The following is a 27,844-nucleotide window of genomic DNA, read 5'->3' as shown; positions in this document are numbered from 1 at the left end:
TCGCTCCTGCATCAAAGGCTGCACTCTGGACGCTCCTCAGGCCCAGATCAGATCGCTTCAACATAGCTGAGAGTCAAATCTATACAATATTGAGACGGGACAGGTGCCCATCTTACATAAGTAAAATTCAGAAAATTATGCATTTGATAACTAAGCTGGATGCCGAGGATAAATTTCCAAAAACTAATTACCCATCTAGGAAGACAATGTAATTACCATAGAGCTCCAGACATCTAAATCTTATGGAAAACAGTGCAGATAAATCAATGAGACCAAAGCCTTATCTCTAGCTCTGCAGAGCTATTGTAACAGGAAAGAGATCCGGCTCAGTCTAGGATGAATGCAGTTTATCAGTTTGAGTAGCAGTATGGACTTTTCGATTAAGATGTGCATTTCAACGAGGTTCTTATATACATCAGAAGCTTGACCACAACAGTAGATAAAGCTTCTCTGGTAGGCTGAGTGAGGCACTGATCTTAATTTGACGTGAGAACCAATAAAACAAATGTTTGTTGAGCTGAATAAAGATTATCTCGGTCCAAATACCATCAGAAAGAAAAACATACAGCTTTCTTTATTCTGCCCTTTCTGTCATTTACATCATAACATAAAAACAAAGTAGCAACAGCAGTATTATGTAGTGGAAAATATCCGTTCTGAGCCAAAAACATTTGCAATAAAATTAGCAACACCATCAGAAAGGCCAAGCATCAAAAGGGACTGGATTACATTACATTCTCAGAAGACTTAACGTTCCCACACAGTGTCACTTCAGTTTAGCGATGCGGTCACAAAAACACATAGAAATCTGCCAGTGTTTCCCACACCTAGACTTTACCCAAGGTATATTAACGGCCGCTCAAGTATTTTTGAAGAAACATTTTCCTTTTATTACTTTTATCCTCTTATACTAGTGGAAAATCTCCCCTTGCCCTACACGCTTCATATATCTGCTCATTCTGTGTGCACAAGAACTGTTTACTTCCACTGGCTTTCCCTTGTGCACTGCAGAGATGCGGTGGATATTTCAGACAGTGCGCTTGCTTCAGACATATTTGCGACTAAAAGTAGATGTGTGCGAACTATAAAATGTATTTAGGAGCATGGGTGCGAATAAAGCTAAATCCCTCCGGGTGAGTTTTCTTAAATTTAATGTCATAAAAAGTGTTCAATACATGAAGTGGTAAAACAAACGTAAAAACATAAATCGTGATACAGCCTATTGATTATTAAACTTCAAAAAGCTATGACTTAATAAAATAAAAATAAAAAGTGCAACAGCGCTTCAGACTGCTTCAATGCAATTCTCATAGCGTACATCTATGCCAAGCGATTGATTATGACAATAATTTATTATGACCTTTATATAATAGGTTTTAGAAGGTTGTAAGAATGCATATTTTATCCCCCCTCTAAAGGATCAGCCTGCGATAGTATAGGCATTTCAAAATGAGAGTCCCGGCGTATTTAAGGCTTGTTTATAATTAAAAGTCACATGTTACTTTTTTTTTCTGGGCATTACTGATATTTGGTTACACAATAAATTGGATTTCATTAAATTGCCATTTATTTCATACTAAACTATTGCATTTCTGACTGGGAAAGTCAAAGAACATTATTTGACATATTATTCAATATATAGATTTTACTAGTATTAGTCAAATCTGTGTCTCATTCACTGAGAGAGAAACTATTTGACAAAGCAAGGAGAAGATACCATTTAAATGCTGTACTTTTGCATAATTACAATACAGTGCATAATAGGAGTATGTGATTAAATGCAATAGAAGCCTATATAATTAAAATGAATTTCAATTAATAAAAGTATTGTTAAAAAAAAAAATGTAGTAGACCATTTCTTGCTGTGGGTAATAGGAGGATTTTCCACCCGGCTTCCACCACCGCAAGTATATTTCAAACCTGCACTGTCTGCTACTGCAATTCCACAGTTAAACCTGTATTAAAACACACAAAGCCATAACTGAGTAAAGTTTATGATAGGGGAAGCTTGAAGGCCAAAAGAATGGGTATGAACATCAACAGCAGATCATGATGTTGTATTTGGCCGTAATTAATCATCTCTGTTTTGCATTTTTGCTTCTGAGGAGCTCTGATTAACCTGAGGATCAATGGAAACAAACAGAAGCAGAGAGGATGTGGATCCTGTGGCACATCTTGACACACAGATACACATGCATGCACATCCTGGGGCCGGTCACGTTTCCTTCTGCTGAGGTCACGCCTGTTATCAAACTCTCAAGCTGTGTATATAACAACATATTCCCAGCGTGAATGCTGGTGTCTGTGGAGGCCTCTTGAATACAGAGAAAAAAAAACAGCCAAGGAGAAGAGAGAAAATCCATTTCATCTGAAAACAAAGAGTTATGAAAACACAGTCCCAGAAAAAACTATGACGACCGGTTTATGGAAAAATACCAATTTACAGAACGTCACCACCCTTGACAAAACTCCTGCAGGGAACAATTTCAGCCACAGAAGATAAAACTCCCATAAGTCCTAGCAAAAAAAAACAATCACAACAGATAGCACTGTTTTTTATCAAAAGAAAAGGGATTTAATGTCTATGGACCAGCAAATACACTTACAGTATAACATGAACAAGCTGGATGGATTAAAAAAAAAAATATATATATACATTTAACTGATATACATATTAGTAATTTTCTATTATCCATAATTATCTATTATCCATAATTAATGTCAGTAAGCTAATAATAATTGTCTTGTTATGCCTGACAACTGATAAATGTCGTTAGATGGCAAAACTAATCTTTTTTAATAAGGAAAAGTGCATTGAATGAATCATTGAATGAATGAATGAAAAAAAATAAACAGTGAAATATGATACCTGTATGTATGTTTTCTGAAATACAGCAGCAAACAAAGCATGCCAAAATATGTCCATCTTGCAAAAGTAAAATGAAGAAAAAAGACTCTCTAAGCCAGTGATTCCCAACATTTTTCAACTCGCGGCCCACACAATCAAACACATATGTTTGCGCGGCCCATTGCAAAAAAATTAACTGACCCCGCTATTGTTGGGTTAATAACTTAGCACACAGAAGCTAGATTGTTAACTGTACGGTTAATTGAGAGTTCATGAATTACAGTTCATTTATTGAATGAACTAGGGCTGTGCGATATGGACAAAAAAAAAAAAAACTATCGCGATTTCTTTGATCAATTTAGCGATTTCGATCTTAAAAACAATTTTGACACACACATATATGCTTTACAGTCATAAATGCATTCAGGATGAATTTGAAACATATTTCCAAAAGAAAACCAATTAGTGCTTTATGAAAAACTTTTAATGTCTCTAGAACAGACATAAGTCAAAATAATCACTATAGTAAATATGTAAAATAATTTCTAGACTTATGGCAAAAAAATATATAAATAAATAAATCCCGTGTCTAGGGACTTTTTTGCATTTTTTGCCATGTTCATAGCTCATTAATTGTAGCGGTGCTTCAGGTGTTGAAATAGATTTGTTATACATTATACTGTACAGGTTCAGAGCTCGGCAGCGGGTAGACAGTCAGCGGAGCAAGCAGTCAGGAGGGAACATGTTGACAACCATTTATGGATGTTTGAATTTGTTGTTCTGTAGCATATGCAGCAAAAATATAAATTGGTGGTTTATTCTTAAATCAATCAGCGAGCTTGAATAGCGGAAGCATAGTTACAGTTTAATATTTTTTCGAGCTCGAGCAGCTGTAGCGAGTAGCGACAACAACTTCTCATAAGCAATGCAGGTGTTTTGTAGTTGGATGTAAAAGTGAACATAAGAGTCTTCATTTCCTCCCGACATCAGAGCCACAAAGGACACAGTGTATTAGTTTTGTTTCCGATGGTAATGCACCATGAAAACACCTAAATTTATGTCAGCGCACATCATTTGTGACCCTGGACCACAAAACCACAAAAAGCTAAATTGAGATTTATACATCATCTGAATAATTGATCTTTCCATTGATATTTGGTGTATTAGGACAATATATGGCTGAGAAACAACTATTTGAAAATCTGGAATCTGAGGGTGCAAAAAAATCTAAATATTGAGAAAATCGCCTTTAAAGTTGTCTAAAGAGTAAGAGTATTCATAGAACAGGTATTTCAACAATGTGCATTGTACTAGAAATAATACTATATACTTAATTTAATGCTTCACATACAGTAGTCTTTTTTGGTTATCAAAACCGTAGTTTAAATCAGGAAATACTAACAGAGCACACTGTTATTTTGACAACATGGCTAAATATTGACATCTTGTTTGTGAACAATGAGACAAGGACTTGTCTCTGATGGGACTGATACTTTCATTGACAAAAACTTCTGAGAGATGAGAACTCCCAATAACATTTTCCATTTAATTTACACAAATTATAAAAAATAAAAAAATAAAAAATGTTCTTTATATTTAGACATTTGATTAAAAAAAAAAAACTGGAATATTCTTTGAAATATAACAGCTGAAAGGAGTGACTCAATTAAAAATATCCTGGCTTTTAGATCAATTTTTACATCATTAATCCACCTGATGTCATAAAAGCAAGCTTTAGTTCACAGCTGATGCCATATAGGAGTAACAGCAGTGATGTCATCTTCATTTCATGTTACTGACAGGTGGTCCGACTCAAAATGTAATATCTACTGTCGAGCTGCTCATGGGTTAATCAAGATCTAGACTCACACGGCCCAGATAAAGCTAAACCACCGCTATGGGCTTGATAATCAAATCTCATTAGAGGCCCGCTGATCTAGGATCATATCTGTGATGTTTATACCCATTCAGGTGATTGCATTATGACACATGGACGTTACCTGTGTCATAATCATTTTACTTGTTTTGTCAGAGAAATCTGATCCAGGCCATAGGCTGGAGCTGTTATTGAGATAAATATGCCTCTCAGTCAGGGATTTTTACTCATCAAGAGTTACCCAGCAGGTTTTGAATTAGCCCCTCAGCCAGCGCGGATCTCATAAAAGCAAATTTAAAGCAAAAGCAAAACCAAATCCAGCCCTGCCTTCAAACTGTTTTTCAAAATAATTTCTGACACTGACTGAAATCTGTGTTCCCCAGTGCTGATGTAACAAATCCAGATTTTTAAAGAACGACTTCAAGAACATTCAAATCTTTCTATAATTTATTTAAAATATTTTTTTTAGAATAAAAATACAAAACGCAAAATATCTATAAAAAATTATAAAATATAAAGATAAATCAAAATATATATATATAAATCTTACTCTTCAGGCAAATTGGAAAATCTGAAAATTGGTTGCATCGTGTGATATTTGTCAAGGGCTGTCTGGTGTAAGGCTTCCATAGAAAAGTAATTTGCTCTTGAGTTCAAAGTTTTTAAACAAAAAAAAATGTACTACCCAATGGTGATTAATTTGCCAAGGTGTCCGTAAAGAAACAGACAAGCACAGCAGACCACGAAGACCATCTAAGCATTTATCTGCCTCCTGTTAAGAATAAGTGCTAAGAGAGAGTGGATCTGTGTAGTACAAGTACTAGGGCTGCACGATAAATCGCATGTGATATTTAATGCGCATCTTGTCAGTAGCCGATTTTGTAATCGGCGGTAAATCTCCACACTAATACGTTTTCGTTTGAAAACTTATATTTTTCTCTCTGTTTTGGCCTTCCGTCCACACAGAGACAGCGTTTTAAGTCAACGAAAACATAGCTTTTGGAAAATGCTCTCCAAAGTGGATAAATTTGAAAACGCCGTCTTCGCGTCGTAGTGTGGACTGTGAAAATGGAGGCTTTTGAATACGATGACGCATTTTTTGTCATGTGATGCAGTCATATGACCAATTCAGTCAAGATGGTGAACGACATTGTACAGCAGTTGTTTTGTTTACTCCTATGTTACTCGCAGCAACAACTCCACCTCACTGTCGTTCCATTTAAAAAACTCGACATTGCCGCAAAGTTTCATAGAGCCGGAAAGTAAATAAACGCCTAGCGGAAATGACGCAGGTCGAAGCTTCACTTATGCACAGTAGTGGGATGTAAGTGTTTTCATACGTTTTATTGTGGATGAGCAACTTCTGGAAAACATTTGAAAATGATATTGTGGACGCGGAGCTTTTTTAAAACGAAAACTCAGTTTTCAAATATATCCGGATTAGTGTAGACGTAGCCAGAGCTGTTGTTCACTGACAAGCTGCGCAAAATATGATCGTTTTTTTTGCACAGCTTGTCAGTGAACAACGGCTCTGTGTAGTTAATGCTGCTCCATGTGAAATCGTGCAGGTGATTTACCGCTGATTACAGAACCGGCTTTACTGACAAGATGCGCATTAAATATCGCATGCAATTTTATCATGCAGCCCTAACAAGTACACTCCTCTGAAGGCACAGAAATGGAGCAGGACAAGCCTCATGGTTGCATCTTAGCATGTCTTCTTCACACTACCACACAGCAAGCTAGTTTGCAATTCTCATTTGGGGTAACTGCTAGAGATTGTGTGTTTGTCCACTAGACCTAAAATAAGCTCTGACTTGTCTTAGCTATTGAATTTCAGAGTTTATTAGTGTTTGGTCAACATTTCCTTCAATTTCCAGAGCAAATATTAAACCCAATAAGATGTTCGATCCACAGGAAGACAGGAGTAGATTTTGAAGGATACCCAAAAATGGCATCCCAGGTTGGATTATGATTTGCAATGGTGCTATGCAGATTTTCCTCTATGTAAAGTATTTGCAAAGTTGCATATTTGCCTTTAAAGCATTTATTTCGATTTATGCCAATATAGTTCAAATAAATGATGGGAAATAATATCTAAAATGATCAGAGAGTGCTCATCATAAAATGATTAGGCTATCTGTCTTCTACTATGGTCGTTACTCATTATGACATAGATGAGAGAATCTAAAGCTTCTCAGATTAAGGTGTGCCAAATAAACTAATTACTCAATGTGTGAATTAAGATGATGGCAAGATAAGCCACAAGGCTTACTGCTGACTGCTCAAGGTTAATGATCCGTCTGATCTAGAAATCCCAACAGGCAGTCCATTCCTAAAATCCTAAATCCAAAAATTCACAAACCCCCACATACAATAAAAGATCAAATAAAATAAAATTGATTTATGGGAAAAACATTTAATCTGAGCTTCTACAGTCATTGGTGACATTTGCTTCAACAACCAGCTTGCTATTTATCTACAAGAATAGCAAACGAGTAGGAATACAAACATTCCTCAGATGCCCACATTATGGCTACAGCACCAAAACACAATAATGCCCAGAGGTCAACAAAGACCTCTCAAATACACAGGGCAAAAAATAAATCAGTGCACAGCTCTGAAATCCTGTATGAATAAGAAGGGCATCACTTTTAACAACTATTGATATAATAAATAGCAATGGACAGCCAGGCCAAATATTCAGATGATATTTTGCCATTTTTACATTATTCTATCAGAAAAAATTAAGTTTTCAGTTTTAAAACATACTGAAGGTCTTAACAAACGGAAAACATACTGAAAACACAATAGTTTGGATGTCTTTTGAGTAAAAGCAACGTTAATTTGAATTTAAGAAAGTGAAAAAAAGTGAAGTGACATGACATACGGCCAAGTATGGTGACCCATACTCAGAATTCGTGCTCTGCTTTTAACCCATCCAAAGTGCACACACACAGCAGTGAACACACACACACACACTGTGAGCACACACCCGGAGCAGTGGGCAGTCATTTATGCTGCAGCGCCCGGGGAGCAGTTGGGGGTTCGATGCCTTGCTCAAGGGCATCTAAGTCGTGGTATTGAAGGTGGAGAGAGAACTGTACATGCACTCCCCCCACCTACAATTCCTGCCGGCCCGGGACTCGAACTCACAACCTTTCGATTGAGAGTCCGACTCTCTAACCATTAGGCCACAACTTCCCCATGTGTGTGCACATCCTTTATACGATAAATGTAATTATCTTTGGACATTTTATATAATGATAATAATAATAAAAAAAAAATAAAGCTTAATACTCAAACCATCTATAGCATATGTGAGACTACGTTTTTAAGGACCAACCCTTCAGACAGAATGTGAAGCCAGTTTCAGATCTGCTCTGTCAGACGGGTCACACTGCCCATCTGTCTTCAAAAACTGCCTTCCCGAAATCTGTATGCCCTTTAGAGAATGACCTCTAAGAAATGACACAAGATGATGACATCTTTGAGAGTGTTCTCTCATGCAACCTAGAAAACAGGTGTACCTTCTGTGTTTTGTTAAAGAGGATTAACTGTAGGTGAGACAAGTCTATAGACTTACACCTACAGCTACACAAACACCCAACACCTTCCTGTTGCACTTTCCGTGATTGGGCTCATCTTCTCTGGCAGTGTCTAAGCCTCGTCTCGTCCCTTTAATCTTCTCACAGCTCAAAGCTGTCTTTAACAGCTCCACACACACACATATACACACTCAAACACATTCATCTGGAGCATTAAACGCAAAGAAATGAGATACCTTCAGGCCAAACAAACTTCACAAATATCTGAGATTAACGCCATAAAGGCAATGACCAAACAAATGAACAAAACAATTTAGCAATCTGAATCAGAATAAGTAATAGTCAAGTGTCCCAAGCAGGTAGCGATGGGCAGTATTACAGATACATGTATTTTAGAATACGTATTGGAAAAAAAATACTATTTAGTGTTTTAAAGTGTTTGGAAAAAATTAAAATGTAATTTGTATTTAAATATATTTAAGATTAGTATTTTGTATTTTTTTTTAAATACTTAATGCCAGTCCTCCTCTTTTTCAGGGTGCATTATTTATTATAATATATATATATTTTTAATTCAGAATAGGTCCAGAAAGATTCGACACAGTATTTTGTATTTTTATTTGAATTACATTTTTTATGTATTTATGCCCATCACTGCTCTCTACCAACAAAACACATTCAGTGCATTTCTGGAAAATGACGCTTTATGGTAGCGAATCCCGAGGGGAAATAAACAATAGCGCTAGCTACCAAATCCCAACAAAGCAGTCCTTTACAAGCATAGTTTTCTAACAGGGGTCTGTTTTTCAGGAAGGATGGGTGGAGGCCTGAGTAACAGAGTCACATTTCCCGATTGCAGACCTTTCAAACAGTGACTGTGATAATCTGCAGCCACTTCTTCTCAAATGAAAAATCATTTTAACTGCAGAATGACTTACTGAAATTCTATTTTCAAATAAAACCGAGAGAAAAGTTATTCTACACACCACTGCTGTGCAAGCCAACTTTTTAAAACTGCAATCGTTCAGACTCGTGACAGCATTTTCTCCATCGCTGAACGTTGGAGAAGTTTGTGTTATCTCAAGTTTAGTCATTGCATTAATTTTTGAGGACAGGACATTGAATGTGTTTATTTATTTGGTGGAGTTATCGAGGTGATCTGGAATCAGTGGAATTGCCAGTTGAGGGAATGCTGGAGCTTATCAGGGAGTGCCAGGCGGTCAGACAGGAAGTGGAGAGTCAGAAAAAGGAAAGGCCTAAATGCTGTCTCTTCCTCAATTTATTGCTCCCCCTCCCCGCCTCTCCCTCTTTCTCCCACCCTCCTTCTACTTTTCCATTCTTCCTTTCTGCATTTTAAAGGAAAACATGCTACTAAGATGATACAATGGTTTTTTGTACAGAACATTGAAGTAATTGCTTTGTTTTTTAAAAAGATAACTCTGCTATATTATGGTAGATTGAACTCTAATACTACCCAAAAGGCCTGAAAATACCCACAAACTATGATACAAAACATAATCTGTCAGTCACCAGTAAGTTATATATTGAATTTTATTTATATAAACTAAATGGTGGTCATAAAGAATGAGAAACAATAACAGGTTTACCACAGGCACTATATAGGACATTTAATTTTGAACTAACACATCTATTATATTGATTGACTGTTATTTTGTTATTTGTGAGACGTTCGACCACAAAATAAAATAAAAAAATGTAGTAAACAGTTTAACTGTGAAGAACCACAGAGGCCATCCAGTATAAAAATTGATCGCCTATAGCTTTTTTAATTACACACGAGACATTTACGCTTACAATTTAAGCATTATGTTATAACAGATTCTCTTTTGGTAAACAAACTTGCTACTAATGGGACTGCAATGATGCATATCAAATGCAAATGCAAATTAGTACTTCATATAATTACTTTAGGAAGGAAGAACAGAAGCTAGCGTTCAATTCATAAATCAGGGCATCTGAGAAACAAGTGCAAATGGTCATTGTGTAGATATGCAGAGACTAATATGGCTGTAATACTGCTAATATTGGTGTATGTATGTATGTATGTATATGTGCCTGCTGTCACAAATAAAAAAGTATTTATTTTAAATGTGTAATTTAGTATTAGTATTTAGTCAGGGAATATGTTTATACTTTATAGCTTCATTTTCAAGAAGAGTGGTATTTTTATCTTTGAAAGAATCCCATAAATGTCACAGAAAAATTCTTGAGTTTCAATCATTTCCAATCTCATTAGTATTCAGAATATCCAAAGCTGTCATCGTGAGAGGAAGCAGGTCAAAGGTGAAACAATTGAAATTGATATTCACAGGTTTTCATCAAATCCTTTATAATGAATCACACAGTAATTAGGAGCCTGAATTATCAATTATGGAGGGAAAAAGCAGACCTGCTCCTAACAGCTCTGGCTATTTTTACACTGATGGAGAGAAGATGAACACCCTGATGTGCCTCCTGTACTGATGTCTGAGTTGTGAGTGGGAATGAATGGCTAATGACAGTAATGCCAAGTAATGGATTGGGCATGGAGTAAGAACAGGACATCTTAATGTGTTTTTGGGAGCAACACTCTGTTGGGGAAATCTAGGCTATTATTTTAATAAGTGTTTCCACAAATGTCAAGAGCAAACGGGGAATGGAGGGATACATGGAGTTAAGTGCTGCCTGAATAAATTAGGAACGAAATAGATAGGGAAAGATAAAGTGGGAAAACATTTTACTCCAGAGATTGCGGTGACAGAACATCAAGAAAATTATCTGTGGTTCAACTCAGAGAAACACATTACAGCATACAGGAGAAATAAAAAAAAGTGTATTTGATTCAAAGCTGGGGTGGGTGACAATCGAAAACCAGGACTTGACTGAAAGATGTAGGGACTCTCAGTAGATCTGAGAATTTGATTGGGATGAAATATCGATGGCCTCAGGTGTGCTGTAATTTACAGACTGTGACACTCTAAAAAACGCTGGGTTATTTTTTCAACCCAAATGCTGGGTTGAGACCGTTGGGTAGGACTTTAGGAGTTTGGGTTGAAAATCGTGCTCGATTTTAACCCAGCGGGGCTGGGTTGGGAACAGGCGGGAAGGAAGTCGACCGGAAGTTGAAGTCGGCCGCGTGCTGCCATCTTGTAGCAGAACTTCACTTGCGTTAGCATCCCATTGACTCCCATTCATTTTGGCGTCACTTTGACAGCGAATAACTTTACATCTGAGGCGTTTAAAGACTCCATTTGTTCATTATTTATTTCTAAAGATACACGACAATGTATAAAGGGCTCCATTACCTTCTATGTTACATTATGGCCCTGTAGAAACAGTTTTTGTAAAAATAGGCTAACGATTGCGTCATAACCATTCGACTCTCTGTCGCACAGTAGAGAAATTACCGTACAGGAGGAGAAGCTCGCAGGCAATCGGGGAGACGTCAAGAGAAAAGCCCATAGATACAAGCCCTGGCGTTACATTTTAAAATACTATACAAAATAATTAATCAGAATACTTACTCCTGCTCACTCACGCCAAAGAACTCCCCGCTCAAGCTCCCCGTCTCTACAAGATTAACGATGGCAGTTTGCACGCACAGCTAATAGAAGATTTACATCTGTCAGACAGGTTGCTGACGTCATCAAGCTTAGTTTGAGTCTGCGCGTCAGAAACGCACTCAAATGTTCAATTTTTTTTCCTCTCTCCCCTCTCAAGTCTCGGTCTCTCCTCATCCTTCCATCTCCTTTTTCTCGAGACTCGTCTGTCTGTCCTTACCCCCAGGTACACCGCGACCGTGTGGGGTGGGGGGATGGGGGAGTAGAGCGCAGTCTCGTGAGCACCCCCTGGCCTGCGAGGGGGATGAGGGAATGTGACTAGAGGGGGCAGGGATGAGAGCCGTGGGAACGGAGCGAGGCCGGTGAAGTAAGATTGATAATGAGCTACACCTGCGCCACTCACTGGTCTCGAGAGCCATGGAGGAGCTCCGGAAGGATAAAAGTGAGAGTTACGACAGTGAAAGTTTTTGTTTGAATGTTCGCTAGGTTCCTGCTTCCTTCTTCCTGACTTTTAACTGCGTTACACATACACTACACCTTCTACAATTGAGAGCCAAAAATAACCCTATAAAGAGCCAACGAGGATCCATCTTAATGACTAAAGGATTTAAGTGAGGAAATCAGTGACAGTAATTATAAATCACTAATGAGGAATAAAACACACCAAAAGTCAATGAGGGTCACAGAGAGCAGAGCGGCAACAACCGGAAGTTTAATCACAATACCAAAATATAAATTAAAATAGGGCTGTGCAATTAATCGCAAGCATCATGCGCATCTAGTCAGTAAAGCCAGTTCCATGATTGGTAGTAAATCGCCATCACCTGCATACATAGAGCCATAGTTAACTGACAAGTTAGGCAATATCGCGTTCATAATCGAATGAAATTCATCTGCAATTATGAATGTGATATTGCCTTGTCAGTGAACTATGACTCTGTGTAGTAAATGATGCCACTCCACATGAAAGAAGGTGATGGCGATTTACTACCAAACACAGAACCGGCCTTACTGACGAGATGCGCATGACAATCGCATGTGATTAATTGCACAGCTCTAAATTAAAATGTTACTGTTGGTCTCTTTATAAAAGATTTTCCACTGAATAAAATGCAGGTTAGCATTAAAGAAAGGCATAAAGTGAGTGTCCAACAAAGTAATTCCTCCTTTCCCTTTGTGTTTGTTCAAAATTGGCATAAGCTGCACAGCTGCTAAACAATAGGGTTTAAATCTAAACATAGTAAGCTCATTTTGGAGCATTTAATCCTTAACACTGTTAATGAAAGAGCCTGAAACAAGACGTCAGTGCCTGTAGCTTGGACAACTGAATCAATCCCCTCCCTGTTTAGAGTGTTTCTACTCGTGTGGGGCAATGGCCATTTGGTCAGTGTGACTTTGGAGGCCAAATCTGATGTTTTCTTTGGATTCATGGAAATCACATTGGACTGAACTAAATGTGTTGTTCAACCCACCCTTCTGGCACACTTGATTGAATTACAGTAATATCTTTCCTGTAAATTAAGTCAAAGTGGGAACAAATGGAATGGAGAATAAAAACAAAAACAATATAATAAGCATGGAAATTAAATCACTGATCATTCATTTTAGTTGATGTTGAGAACAGCTCTGTCTGTGTGTCTTTGAAAGCCAGAGGGAGGATAAAACCAGTCGGTTTTCACCTCTGAGTTGTTATTAACATAATGAAATCTTAGATCTCCAAAACACTGGTTTGCGCCAATGATCCTAACACTCCCTCTGAGAGTATATAATAACGGCTTATAATGAGAGCCCAAAATTATTGTTATAGTCACCAGAATGTAAACACAGGTTCAGGACCCTTCAGTTCAAGTCTGAGGTATGAGAGTGTGTAATTATGTGAAGATGACTGTTCTCGGTCTTCTCTGTGTTATAAATGACTGTGTGTGCAGGTGTTCTTTTCTTGTTTTAATGAGGTTTTGAGGCTTTACCCGGCCACAGGAGCTGAAATTGTGCTGATGAGCTGTAAAAGTAAAGCTTTCTGTCCTCTAATGGCTGTGAGATGACAGGTGGGCATAACCTCAGTGACAGCTCACTTGTGATTTTCACTCCTTTCGTTCTCTCTCTCTAGAACAAGCCGTATATATATATTTTTTTGTCTTGCCCATATTTGTGTCTCTGGCTATTCCTCTGAAGAAAGAGGTGATCTTTCAGGGACAGGAGAGCTATACAACACACAGTGACCCCCAAGGTCACCCATTTTACCCAAAGAAACACTTAATCTTAACAAATACAGACCCCTCAGTATTCCAACAGACATCAAAATGCTCAACAAGACAGCAGTATGAGCATTCTAGTCAAATATGATCGTTATAATGGTCATTCCTTGAAGAACTGGAGTTTTTTTTTTTAACAATAAATAAATATTAATGAATACAAGTTTAACATTAACCTATAATTTGAATAGATTTTAGATTTACTTTATTTCAAGCTATACTGTGGCAATTTTAGTCTCATCCAGAACCATTTTGCTCTTCCAAATCCTAGTGAGGGAGCATTTTAAGGCATCATAGACATGCTCATAACTAAAATACATTATTTTGGACAAATTTTAATGCAGCACTAAACATACCATTTATGGTCAAGCGAATCCCAGAATGCACAGCAATCAGCCTAGCCTAATAGGTGCAGTCCCATTAGCAAAAATTATACTTTGTCAACAGCATAGAGCACTGCTCACACAGAAGTCAGTTTCAAATTGATAAGCTAACTGGTTAGCGTGGAAAATTCACATGACCAACTTGAACATGAGCAAAATCTGCATAGTGAACTTTTTCACCCTCATGTGCTCTCCTATTGGAATGACTGGATTTTGCTGTTGAAATTTCACAGTACAATGGCAAATTTGACCGAACATGCAGTTTAGTGAATTTTAATATGGACAATTTGAACCAAAATTTGTGAGTGTTTTTATACTTCTTACAGTATCTTTCTATTGAAACCATTTGATCCTTCAAATCATCTGCAGACTCCCAATTCTGTAAATTTTTTTCACTAGAATAAAATAAATAATAATAAAAATGCTACCACAAATAAAGATGCTATCATATGAAGCCAAAATTTTAAAACATTTCTTACAGTGCAAAGAGAGAACTCCGTATAATGGAACAATCTGACAGACCGACGGTCAGAAAGTTGCTGTCACTGCATTTGAGCACTAAATGATTCCTGACCGGCCATATGAGATTACACTGGATTTCAGCAGTAATTAATCTGTCACCTCCTCTATAGAAGCTCAGCTAACTCATCAAGATTACTCTTCTCCTGAGTTGCATTACCTGGATTTTCAGTATTCATTTTCATGTCAACAGTTTTGATGCTCTGTTATAAAAAAATAAAAAAATTAAATATGTATGTAAATATGTAATTTAAATATGTTGGATTGCAAGGTAAGGAGAATCAACATTATTATGGTAAAAGGAATGAGGTATGCAAAATATAATTTTAATTGATTTTAATTGGTTTCAAGTCTGCTTCACAAAAAAACAATGGTAATTCACTAAAAAATGTATAGCACCCACAGACATTCATTTGGCCATGCTGTCTGCATTGTTTAAGCATTCATTAAAGTAATTATGCAAATTAGGAAATGGTGCAAAGATGCCCCAAAAATTGCAATTCACCTTAATTTAAATATGCATGGATTGGTTAAACTGGACTGTAGTTTGTTAGTGAAAAATAGGTGTTTGCTCTGAAATACATCATGCTAAACTCTGCCCTTCTGTTTCTCCCTCTGAGATATTCTTAGTGAGAATCTGGGTGTACCCTCAAGAGTTGACAGGAAGGCGTTTCTGCATCTGACCTCAGAGTCTCTTTAACTGTTACACAGGTTCCATTAAGACCAGATAGAGTGCAGAGTAAAAGCATCAACAATGTCACCCTGCATGAGCTCAGTATAGACAAAAATGACACATCAGCATGAAAACTTGCCACTACACCATATCAAGTTAAATTAAATGACAAATGGATGGAAACACACTGGTGTTCTAAATTGCTCTAGGACTCAAATTGATCATAATCTTATCCAATAAATTTATTTTTATGCTTGGAAAATCTGACAACACAAAGGCACAATGGCACATCAAAAGACAATTGGCTCTTCAAGCCATGTGATGTAAAAACCTCTCAAAGAGCAAATGGTACGTCTTTTTAAAATAGATTATGATGTCATTATGCATATGTGTGTGTGTATTTGCAAGAATGCAATAAGCCAGAAGAGAGTTGGGAAAGTCGCCCACTAGTTTTCTCATGACCCCAGACCGCACTAAGCATGTTCCTCTGGGGGCACAGCACTGAGAGAGGGACTCCTCTCACGTCCGTATATGGGACATCCTGACACACAACACACCCCACACTTTAAACCCTAACAAATATGGCATAAATAGAAAAAAACTCCAGTTCTTGCAATTCTGAAGAATCTGCAATTCCTCCAAAAAGTATTTGGAGACTTAAGTCATACTTGAAAATGTCTAAATGTCATTGCATTAGACAAAATATCAAATCAAAGGTCATTGCAAATATATGATGCTGATATTTCCAAATATTTGCAATTATTTCTCAATGAGAGTTCTAGAGGATTTATACAGTGAGTTGCCCTCAGGTTCACACAGATGTACTTCATCACATTAAATACGCACATGAAACTTTCCAAATACATTTTCTCTTTAAGGAATAGTCCCCCCCCCCAAAAGTTTTCATTAAGGCATTTTAACTTTAAACTATTCATTTTGGCCAAAATATAAGTCTATAGTCCATAATAAAGTTTTTCTTTCCTGATTCAGATTAGATGACTTTTTGATTGAATATTATGGACAGAGGGTGGATTTTTTTTTTTTTTTTTTACAAACAGAGCTTTTCACTTCACAAGACATTAATTGATGGACTGGATCACCCTCATTCACTGCTGAGGATCCATTGGTGAGGAAGTGATGTAATGGTAAATTTCTCCATATTTGTTCTGATAAAGAAAAACATATGGGTATACATCATGGATGACCTGATGACCTGAGGTTCAGTAGATTTTGAAGAAATGTAAATTTTGGGGTGAACTATTCTTTTCATCTTAAAGAATAAATATATTATTTTAGCACTGAAAAATCCTCAAAACTTTAGATTTTCTTGATAGTTGATCTTGATTTTTTTTATATAGAAATACCATGTGATCTGATAGTTTGTAATCTAATACAAAAGACATTCAGACATTTTAAGCACAGCTTAAGTATCCTTTTAACACTTTTTGGGACACTGTAAATCTGTCATGATTTGTTCAATCGGTTTCTAGTGCAGCAGTCTTAGTTGGAGTTCTTTCTATGTTCTTCTATCTAAATATAAAGACAGGGCAAACAAGCATTTGGCCTGAAATTACTTTGTTCTTATCGGTGTCACCAAATGGCCAACAAGGGCTTTTATCAAAAGCCTTGCTTTGACTTTTACAAGCTACCAGAGCAATGCAGGATTACAGGAATTTATGATGTTCTTCTGAACTAATTTTATCCCTGGCACCTGGGCTTAACACTGAAACCTGTGATGTTATTGTTCTGCGCCATTTCCTTCCAGCGGGCTTAGTAAATCCTTGGTTTGCACTACAAACGTCTGACCTGGAGCTTGCGATTTCACATTTGGTAAACACTTTTTCTGTGCTTACAAAATTACAAACAATTAATTTGTAAGCCATTTCACTATTTCTCACTCACTCCATAAACAACACAGATCAAGTTCTGTCCATTTTTATAAAATCTAATTTACTCAAGGAAATACCCGCTGTCATTTTCACTCACTTCGGTCTTTTCTAGACACTGCAGAGTACAGGAAGCACCTGCAAAATGTGCGTCGCTTGTGCAATTTATGCATGAGAATACAAAGATCATTAATCTCTGTACCCCAATAAGTCATATCCAGTTACTTACAAACAATACAATGTTGTAATGTCACTTAGATCCCAAAAATATCAATTGTTCATACTTTACATTTAGGATATTTCAAGGAAAATTACATTATTGCCTAGAAAAGCAGCTTTTCAAATGACTCCATGAGCAGATGACCACACCCAACTTAAACAAGTCTACTCACAGACGTGTTTAGATAACAGAGTTTTATAAGGGTATGTGACTCAAGGGTTTATGCTGGACACCATGTAGCACTAATCTCATATTTAACTAAAATATAAAATAAAAGTCAAAGCATATATATATATATACACACCTAGTCGAAGGAGAAAAAAATATTTATTAGATTTTTTTTCTTCCACTTTTCTATTTATTTCCACATGTTAAACTATAATCTACATTCCTGTTTACTTTTATGATGTTCTTATTCTGTCTGGTCTTATTCATGTAAACAACCGACAAAAGCAATAAATATTAAATGAATCATTTTGTTACCATTTTAAATATATACAGTATTATTCAACACTGTTGACCTGTAAAAAGTGTTTTGTTTTGTTTAGCTTTTTACTTTAAAAACTGACTGAATCGAACTGAACTCAAGTAGCTAAGCATCCATATCTATCCAGTATGAACACATTAAGTATTTACAAACCGCGCGCACACAGTCACAGTTCGTGTAGTCAAGCACATCCGTGTTGAGGCAGCCTACCTGAGATAGAGCACAGAAATGTGAATATTGAAAGGCAGCAGTGAAGTTTTGCTGAAGTCAACGTCTCCATGGCTCAGCATGTGAAGAGTGTCCGCTCTGCGCGCGCTCGTCCGTATTAACACTGCGCGTGAAGTAGATAACAGTTATCTACAAACAAATCTTTTTCAAGTGTCCCAAAACTTTGTTCTCCTCCAAACAAGCGACGTTCACCGTGGGAAGACCGCCGCTACATCCAAGCTGGAAATCAATGTTGACTCCTCAGAATAAAGCGGAATGAATTTTAACAAGTGTCCTTTTGTTTGGCCGTGAATATCCAACCAGATTCTCTCAGCGCTGTAGTTTCTTTACGCACTACACAAGACAGCGAGAGGATTGGGAACTCTAATAGGTACTTCAGTCCGTGCATAATGACTGCTCGGCGAGCTGATGCACCTGCACTCGCGGGGAACGCCCCGCCCCCGCGTGCACTGACACGTCATCCCTTCAGTTACAGGTGAATTCTTCTTGAAAACCACTGAGCCATAGATAGATAGATAGATAGATAGATAGATAGATAGATAGATAGATAGATAGATAGATAGATAGATAGATAGATAGATATTTTGACATATATTTATTTAATAATTAACCAGTTAGTTTATGATAATAGTTATATAAACTAATAAATAGGTAACAGTAAGTCTTTGAGAAGGGGTTTATCAAGCTAGGTGGTGCATTAGAAAAGGGGCTCATCTTTCCAAAATGCATCACAAAGTGCTTGAAAAAGCTGTAAACTAATTCCACAAATAACCTTACGCCTGTTTCACACATACTCCGTCTGCAGTGCGTATGCGTTGCATATTTTTTTACGCACCCATGTTAACGGATTCCAGTTGCGTTCCAGGAGCGTTGCGTCTGCAGAAGTGCAGCGATCGTTTACTTACCGAGTAGCTAACTGCAAACGCGTCCTGTGTGAAAGCACATCGAGTCCGTGCTGCACCACATACGCAACGCACACGGACTGCATACGCACTGCAGACGGAGTATGTGTGAAACAGGCGTCAGCAGGGCCGTAGCTGGGGTCAGCGGGGACCCGGTGAAGGTTGTACCAGTGGGCCCTGTTTGAAATTGTTTAATTTGTATGTTCGTTTATTTTTATTTATTTGTGCTATTTACACAATGTTTAAGTTTTTTCAAGTTCGTAGGTGTCAAGGTACAGAAACCAAATAATTAAGTGTAAAATAGCACTGGATAGTCTTCAATGTAAAAATGAAATATACAATCAAACCTACAATTTTATTCAGACACCTTCAACATTTCTCACATTATTACAGTTTTGCTATATATATCAAAAATTATATCTGGTGTCTGAATAATTTTTGGTTTGACTGTTAAAACTACTGTACAAAGTAATTCAGTCAAGAGCAGTGAGTGATTTTCATTTTCATTTTCTTGGATTAACCATAGACTGTATAAAAATATGGACATAGTGTCCGTGACGTCACCCGTAGACTACTGAAGAGAGTTTTTGAAGCCTAAAGTGTGTAGAGCGGGCCGTCGACATCTTGGCAGCGCGTCACCGCGCGACTCTCCCGGACAATCAAAAATGGGCAAAAAGGCGGGAGCTAGTTGCTGTAGCCACGCCCACCTAGCGCGACGGCAGTGTCAGCAGCGGCAATCTCCCTGTCACTCAAGTGGCCACGCCCTTAATTATGCAGAACTTTAAGTCTTAAAATAATTAAAACGGATGAGTTATAAAAAAATTCACCCCCCTCACAGTTGTCATGAAAGGCAAAATTAGCTATTTAGACCAAAAAAATTTTTTGAACCAGGCTGTAAACATGTTTTTTCCTGCTGTAAAGTTGGGCATTTTAACATGGGGAGTCTATGGGACTGACTCCCTTTTGCAGCCAGCCTCAAGCGGCCAGTCGATGAATTGCAGTTTTAGTCACTTCCTTATTGGCCTCACGAGAGAGAGCGGGAGGTTGGCGCTCGGGATTAACATAACAGCAGCTAGTAGCTAAATTAGGCGCGGTCACTTTAAGAGACGATGAACGCATCCAATATAATACATTTCCCATTTTTTTCCTCAACTGTTTACTTTCACTTAAGAAATAACTGACAGTTTTTTCGAGCATAATTTCCAAGGTGGATATTTTGACATATTTTGTATGTATTTGTCGGCACAAGAGCAAAAATAAGCAAATTCGATTGTTCAAGTGTTTTGAGACGCCTTTCTCTGCTGAGCCCTGAACACCAGAGCACCGCGGTGCTGAATTGGGCTCTTTCACATATTTTTGTTTGTTCAAACCGCGATTTGTATTTGTTCGTATTTGTATTTGTTGTTATATAAAATATCTAGGTGAAAGTCATCATAGCTTGCTTAGTATAGACCCAGCTCTCAACCCAACTTTGAGAATAGATTAACTGCAATATTTTTTTATCACCTGATAAGAGTCTCACGTTAACGCAGCACGTTAACGCCGATAACGGCCCACCACTACTATATATATAAAATGCTTTACAGATCAGAAGTTCATATACATACTTATGTGACTCAAGTGGCATTGCGTTAGCAGCGCAAGGTTGTGGGTTCGATTCCCAGGGAACACGTTTGGAAAAAGTGTAAGCCTGAATGAACTGTAAGTCACTTTGGATAAAAGCATCTGCTAAATGCATAAATGTATATGACCATAACTGTAGTCACAGGTCATTGTATATAGGCATTAATTACCCAGGTTGACTTTCCAAGTTTCATTTAACTCTTTAAAAGTCTGAGGACCAATAAAAATACAGCCAGGCTGCTCTTGTGTTGTTCAGTTATACGGGACAGCAGCATTATTAATGTTGTGTAGTTCCTTTTATCTCTTGAAGTGATAATGTAACAGGACAGAGTGTGGGGCTTGTCGTGTCAGTAGAGTGGTCTCAGCCCTCCGAGGTGAATACCTCCTCACTCCTGTGGATGGCATGTTGCCATGGAAACAGGGCTGAGGTGGATGCTGTCGGACTGCTGGATTATTGGGGCAGATGAGCTCAGTTCTGTGATTACACCCTGGGCTGCTTGGAAACAATCATGTGGTTTTGCAGTCAAAGCTAATATCTTAAACATACTCGAGCACCTCGGGCAAACTGCATCCACAAAACATTCAGAGGACAGGGTGAGCTGGGGTGAGTGGAATAAAATAAACAGATGTAGTAGTATCCACTCTGACACAGAAGGTCATTTTTACTTTTTAAACCATGATAAAAATGACACAACACATTAAAAACACACTCTGGAGGCCAGAGGCAAAACTGACCGATTCAGAGCTTAAACAGCAACGACCAAAGGGCAGTCACACAGGAGAGCCACAATCATCTCACAGTTCCCAGACCAGCAAACAGAAAAGCTAATGACGTGAACACGAGCAGCAGTGTAATTTAGGTCCATCATTTATGACCACACACAACTCAACCATAAACAACCAGGAGATTAAGAAAAATGATAATATAATAATGGAAAATACATCAAAAACAAATTATTATTATTATGTTGTCATACACACGCAATAATAAAAAATAATGAAATAATAATTATGATTACTTAATTGTAAATCAGTTTTTGTCTGATTTATATCATTGTTGGTTTAACAGTATAAAAAAACTATCAATTGCGTTATAGATGTATTTCTTATGTACGACATTCTTGACTTCTGTACCTTTAGTATTCACAGGACACATGTAATATTAGAGCTTTTAGAAAAGCTAGATAAAGGTTAAAAAAAAACAACAACAACACAATGACTGAATAAATACCCATGAGGTGCTATGAATAAAGAGAACACTTATGTTCAATAACAATAAATGTTATATATTTAAGTCACCCCGTAGAAATCAATCACTAATGCAAATAATAAATGTTTGGGGTTAGAAAAAGTGTAGCAACCTCCACTGGGAGTGTTTTTTTATTTATTTATTTTTGTATTTTTTTTTTCCTGGCAGAGGAATACTAAAACACTATAGCCTACAGTCTTCTGATTTGGGGCATAATTAACTGCAAATCAGGGTCAAACTGAACTAAAGTATTGGATGTTTTAAGAATTACAAAACGCACTTTAATCTAATACTTAATTTACTATTCTATAATCGTGACGTTAATGGATACATCTTTCAGCCACTCACAGATATTTACCGCCACCTGCTGGTTACATAATCGACCGTGTGTTTCTGAAGGTTTTATTAAGGTAAATTTATAAAAGACCTTTTTAAATTTAAATTTAAATCTTGTATTAGCAACATTTCAAAGTTTCAAATAGAATTCCAACACATCTCCATTACTCCATTTATTAATTAAAAAAAGCTTGTTTTGAATACCTCTGTTCCCAACAACTAGAATATGGAAATAACGTATTACATGTTCTGACAACACTTCATCTCATCCGGTTTATTTTTTTGTCCTTCCAAACATGTAAACAAGACTGTGACCTGGAAACAATCATACATAAAGACACCGTGTGAACTGACAAATAAAAAAACAAACGTTAACAAACGGTTTATGAAAAACATTCTTTGAATGCTATAATTGAAAATGCTGGAATGCCTGACAATATCAATATATACTCTTAAATATATATATATATATATATATATATATATATATATATATATATATATATATATATATATATATATAGATAGACTTTATACTTCGATTCATTAAAAGTTCTCATTAAGGATTCTTTTTTTTTTGACAGTTCCTGCATTTGGATCTTGAGAGATTTAAATAAGGGCAGTTTGTTCCAATTTACGCTCCCTGATAAAGACAATTACTGCAAAGGGGATTATTCGGCCCCTTTCGGAACAGACTGTGCCTGACATACCACATAAATACTTTGAGTTCAAGTCTATATTTCAAAGTCCTGGCTTTAAAGAGCATCATTGGCAAATGTAACCACTACAGTGCATCCTTCTTGTTGAGCTTTAATGAATAACCAATCGCAGTCTCTAAACATTCCACTAACGATCCGGCAGAGAGAAAGTCCAGCTCCACCTCGATAAACTTAATGTAGATGTGTAATCCAGAGAGGACGCCCTCCTTGGCCTGGCTCGTGCAGTTGTCCTTCAGGAACCTGGTTACGGCCGAAGGCTCCCCTCGGCTGTAGTGTTTGCCTGATGTCTGAAAGTGCTGGAACAGGCATTGCTGTAGCGTCCTTTCCTCTGCAATCCCAAGGTAACAGTAAGTGACTATGGATGATGTCCTCTTGTCCTTCTCCAAGCTCTCACAATGGTCCGTCTCCTCCTCTTCCTGTGACGGGGAGCATTTGTCATCTATGCTAGATAATGAATTGGACCTCGTCTCCTCGTGGCCTATTGCATACAGGCCATATGTTTTTGGGATGCCCCCTGGCAGAAGGTACTGGGAGCCATCACTGCACCCTGCTGCTCTCGTCTGTGCGATCGGGATCCAGTCCACTTCCATGTGCAGCTCCAAACAGCGAGCTTCACTAATAGTGATGTCTAGGAATTTATAATACACATTTTTCCAGTTCATTTTCTGCACCTTGGTCATGATAACCCTGCCCTCTGCCTTCTCAGGGTTGAAGTATTCCCGCAGTCGTTTTCCAAGAGGGACCTGTGAGCTGATTTCTGCGTAGTGGTAGCGGATCTCCTCTCTCCACCGCGTGTTGTAGCCTACTCCGAAGATAGCCAGTTTATTGGACAGGTGGAGGCGGGAGAAGTCTGTCCATGTCTGGAAGTGCTCCCATTTGATCTCCACTGACTCCAGGATACGCATCACGTTCTCCATCACTTCCTGGCGTCTAAAGAGAGCATGAGGAGAGAAGGAAGTGAGTGGAAATTCTGTATTTAAAAGGACTGGGAAACAGGACACTGGTACAAACTTACTGAGTGTGCTCAGATGGCTCCAGCCGTATCTGAAGAACTCTGGGTTTTGAAAGCTGGTTGTCCTCTGTGAAAGACAAGATTGCTTTATTTGAGATACTAGAAAATATGTATGTGGCATAAGGGTCCGAATTGAAATGTGCAGAATTTTCATAGACTGTGGATGATAACTAGGGCCACACCGAATATGAATATAACAAATTTTAGCAGATGATTGGAAATTTTGAGAATTCTGCCAATTATTAAAATACAATTATTCATTGCAGAAAAACTTAAAACAAAAGTAAAAAAAAAAAAAAATCATATTATACATAAACACATACTACTTATTTAGGGTTGAAAGTATCCAATGCTGCATTTATTTGATCAAAAATACAGTAACATTGTGAAATATTATTATAATCATAACTGTTAATATAATTTTATTATTTTTATTTCTGTGACGACAAAGCTGAATTTTCATCATCCATTACTCCAGTCTTCAGTGTCACATGATCATTCTAATATCCTGATTTGGTGCGCAAGAAAACAGCTGAAAACAGTTGTTACTATTTTTGTGGAAATATATACCGTATTTTCTGGACTATAAGTCGCACCTTTTTTCATAGTTTGGCTGGTCCTGCGATTTATAGTCAGGTGCGACTTATTTATCAAAATCAATTTGACATGAACCAAGAGAAATGAATTCTTTTGAAAATAATTGTTTAACACTGTAAAAGCCTTTTCTGTCATTTTGATAAATTTAATGTGTCTTTGCTAAATAAAAAAAAATAAAAAATTACTGTAAGTTAAAAAAATGAAACTAAACTCTCTCTCAACTGTAGACTGGTGAGGTATGAACCTAAAATCTTTCAGATGCTTGCCAAAAATTTGCACCACTCTTTTTTTAAAGGAGGAGGATACTGCAATTATGACTTTACATTTATTTACACTGCAAGGATATTCTTGCACTCACCTGTTTCTATGTCTCCCTCATTGAAGGCAGCAGAAAGGTCCTGATTACACCAGTCTTCCTGAGAGTAGTCCTCCATTGTACTGCCATCTGACTCCATCTCCTGGTAGAGCCCGCTGCTGTTGATTAGCACAGGCTGACAGCTTTGAGAATCCCAGCCGCCCTGCCCGAACACCTTCTCCAGCTGCTCGATGGAGTAACTGCTCTTCCTCTTCCCAATGCCGTGCTCTTTCACCCGGCTATAGCAACGTCTCAGTGTCTGCAGACGAGAGTCATGTTTATAGATACAACAAAACATGCACTCTGTATTTGAAACAATTAAGACTGAGACATATATCGCAAATAATCAGCTGCTCATCAGAAACCATGAAGAACAACTATCTTAGTACCTACAGCACTTACACTTAAAAATAGACGCTCAATTTTTATCATCTTTTTACATCTGACGATGCATGGCCTTATGAAATAGCAATGCACACACAAGAGACTTATTCGGGTATCCAACAAATTTGACATGCTGCTTTTTACGTATTATATAACACTATATAACGCAAATTCAGACGCAGTTGAAAGCAGTGCAAAAATTGGGTGGTGTGGTGCACCAGTTAAAGATCTGGGGTGGTTATCAAAAGGGTGTAGGTTTGAACCCTGCTATAACTCTGGTAATATTGGTTTAAATGTAATATTTGAAACCAATTATATATATATATATAATAATTAATATATAATATCACTCATGTTGTGTGTGGCATAAGAGATTCACATGTAAATGTTGAAGTAAATAAATAAATAAAAATAAGTATACATGCTTGATATGTAAAATATGAAAATTTGTCAAACATCAATGGACATGCAAAATAATCAAAAAAATTGTATAATTACATGAATTAGATGACAGCTATAGAATTCATAATAGAAACATCAAGTACTTTAATGTTTCTAATGACTTTTGTGAAAATAAAATTCAAAATATGCACAAAATAATTTTTCTTTGTCATTCAGTGTAACAAATATATTAATGTAAAAATGGTTTTAGGGATAGGGATTAACTAATTACAGTTAATTAGTTTTGGGGGGCTGCACTGTGGTCCTTAAATAGAGTCTTTTAATGTCACCTAATGATTCTGGTTCTGAATATGGACATTGAAGCCTTTATATTTTATGTTAATTTGTGGTATCTAAACTTCAATGCCCCAATCAAAACATTTTTTTTTTGTTGCCATTTTACCAAAGCTACGTGGAGATAATCTACCATAAACATCATAACAGCTCTATGATCATAACGGACGGCAATCATTCCAATAAGCTTGAGACGAGACAGATCGATGCTTGTGTTTTGATTTTGACAGCTTCACCAAAGCTCTGTGTAACAAAAACAAACAGCCAAATAAAAACAACAACGAGCCTTGAAGCAAATCTGAGTGACAGCCATGTGTTTGGATGTCTTATTCACAGTACCTTCATCCTCTCTCGGCACTGGGATGGGGTCCGTTCGTAACCCAGCTCTGACAGCGCTCTGGACACCCGCTCGTACATCGCGGGTCCCGGCGCCTTGCCAGAGAACACCGTCCCGGCCACCTCCAGCTGCTGCATCCGCGCCTCCGCCAGCCTCTCGTTGCCCCACACGGCGATCAGCGCGTTTGTCTCGGACGGTGTCCACGACATGCCTCGGCAAGCGGTGAAGCTGTTGGAGGCAGAGGCCGATCCACTCCGGCCTGCGCCCCCGGATAGCGAAACACCGACGTTCAGAGGAGAGAATCTGTTAGGGGTGGACGGGTTGGAATGGTACTGGTTGCTGTCACTCAGATCCTCGGATTCTGGAGAAGGAACCTCGGTTTTGGGAATCTTCAGCCGCACTGATAGATCAGGAGAACGCTCGGCGTTACTGGGGGCCGCCATCTTGCCTCTGTTGCTAAGGGGAGGGGGCAGAGAGGAAGCGCGCATTGACAGCTTCATAATATCGAGTTATCATTTTTTTGCAGCCAATGTCTATTAATATAAAGCTACATATTATAAATAATAACGTTATAAATAAACATATTACATACAAAATAATAGGTAATTATTATATAAAATGCAATGTTACCGTTTTGAATCATTATAATAATATATTTAAATATAATAATGAAGTGCAATTGACAGCTTCATGCTGACAGTTGTCGATTTATCGCTAAAAAGTCTCTCTTATAATAATATTAGGCGAAATATTAGAATTAATTTAAAGGCAATAATATTATACAATATGACTATATTTTTGTACAACTGCATATAAGCAATATCTAAGGTAATCAAGGATGTCATGCAAAAATGTGATATTATGTAAATAAAGAAATATAGGTTATGAGAGTTCACTCCTATTCTATCATGTATGTACAGATAATACTACTATATTAAAACATGATCGAATACGACTATTATTAATATTAATATTTTATCAAAATATTATCCTTTTTCGAGAAAGGTATTTTCTTGATTTTCCTCTGCAATACATGTGTATTTTTCCAGTACTTTACAAGGGGAAACTGCTGTCCACTAGGCGGGGTTGCTTATCCTCGTTACATTCTGCTTTGT

At 37.4% G+C, this 27,844-nt stretch overlaps 2 protein-coding genes across 2 annotated transcripts in view; both read right to left on the bottom strand.

Annotated features, from left to right (window-relative positions):
- Positions 1 to 18,892, bottom strand: part of LOC132132664 (endothelial cell-selective adhesion molecule-like) — a 30,255-nt gene extending 11,363 nt beyond the window's left edge. Inside the window, exon 1 of the mRNA XM_059545128.1 lies at positions 18,463 to 18,892. Within this exon, the coding sequence (XP_059401111.1) occupies positions 18,463 to 18,532 (70 nt within the window). The 5' untranslated portion in view covers positions 18,533 to 18,892. The remainder of the gene's footprint in view (positions 1 to 18,462) is intronic.
- A 3,938-nt stretch (positions 18,893 to 22,830) lies between these two features.
- LOC132132774 (myb/SANT-like DNA-binding domain-containing protein 2) lies at positions 22,831 to 27,259 on the bottom strand. Its single transcript, XM_059545298.1, has 4 exons — positions 26,732 to 27,259; positions 25,277 to 25,532; positions 24,325 to 24,388; positions 22,831 to 24,239 (listed from the first exon to the last, which is right to left on the bottom strand). Exons 1-4 carry the CDS (start codon positions 27,227 to 27,229, stop codon positions 23,375 to 23,377), a joined length of 1,683 nt encoding a protein of 560 aa, XP_059401281.1. The 5' UTR covers positions 27,230 to 27,259; the 3' UTR covers positions 22,831 to 23,374.
- Positions 27,260 to 27,844: the final 585 nt, after the last annotated feature.

The sequence above is a fragment of the Carassius carassius genome, chromosome 49 (assembly GCF_963082965.1).
Source record: "Carassius carassius chromosome 49, fCarCar2.1, whole genome shotgun sequence".
Lineage (NCBI taxonomy): Eukaryota > Metazoa > Chordata > Actinopteri > Cypriniformes > Cyprinidae > Carassius > Carassius carassius.
This window is presented reverse-complemented; position numbering and strand designations above follow the sequence as displayed.

Bases quoted from the DNA above. Each gene is read 5' to 3' on its own strand.
- LOC132132774 (XM_059545298.1), bottom strand. From the start codon at position 27,229: ATGAAGCTGTCAATGCGCGCTTCCTCTCTGCCCCCTCCCCTTAGCAAC. The intron at 25,533-26,731 runs GTACTGTGAATA...TCTCGTCTGCAG, and splicing joins AGTGCCGAGAGAGGATGAAG to ACACTGAGACGTTGCTATAG. The intron at 24,389-25,276 runs GTGAGTGCAAGA...TGTCTTTCACAG, and splicing joins TGAGGGAGACATAGAAACAG to AGGACAACCAGCTTTCAAAA.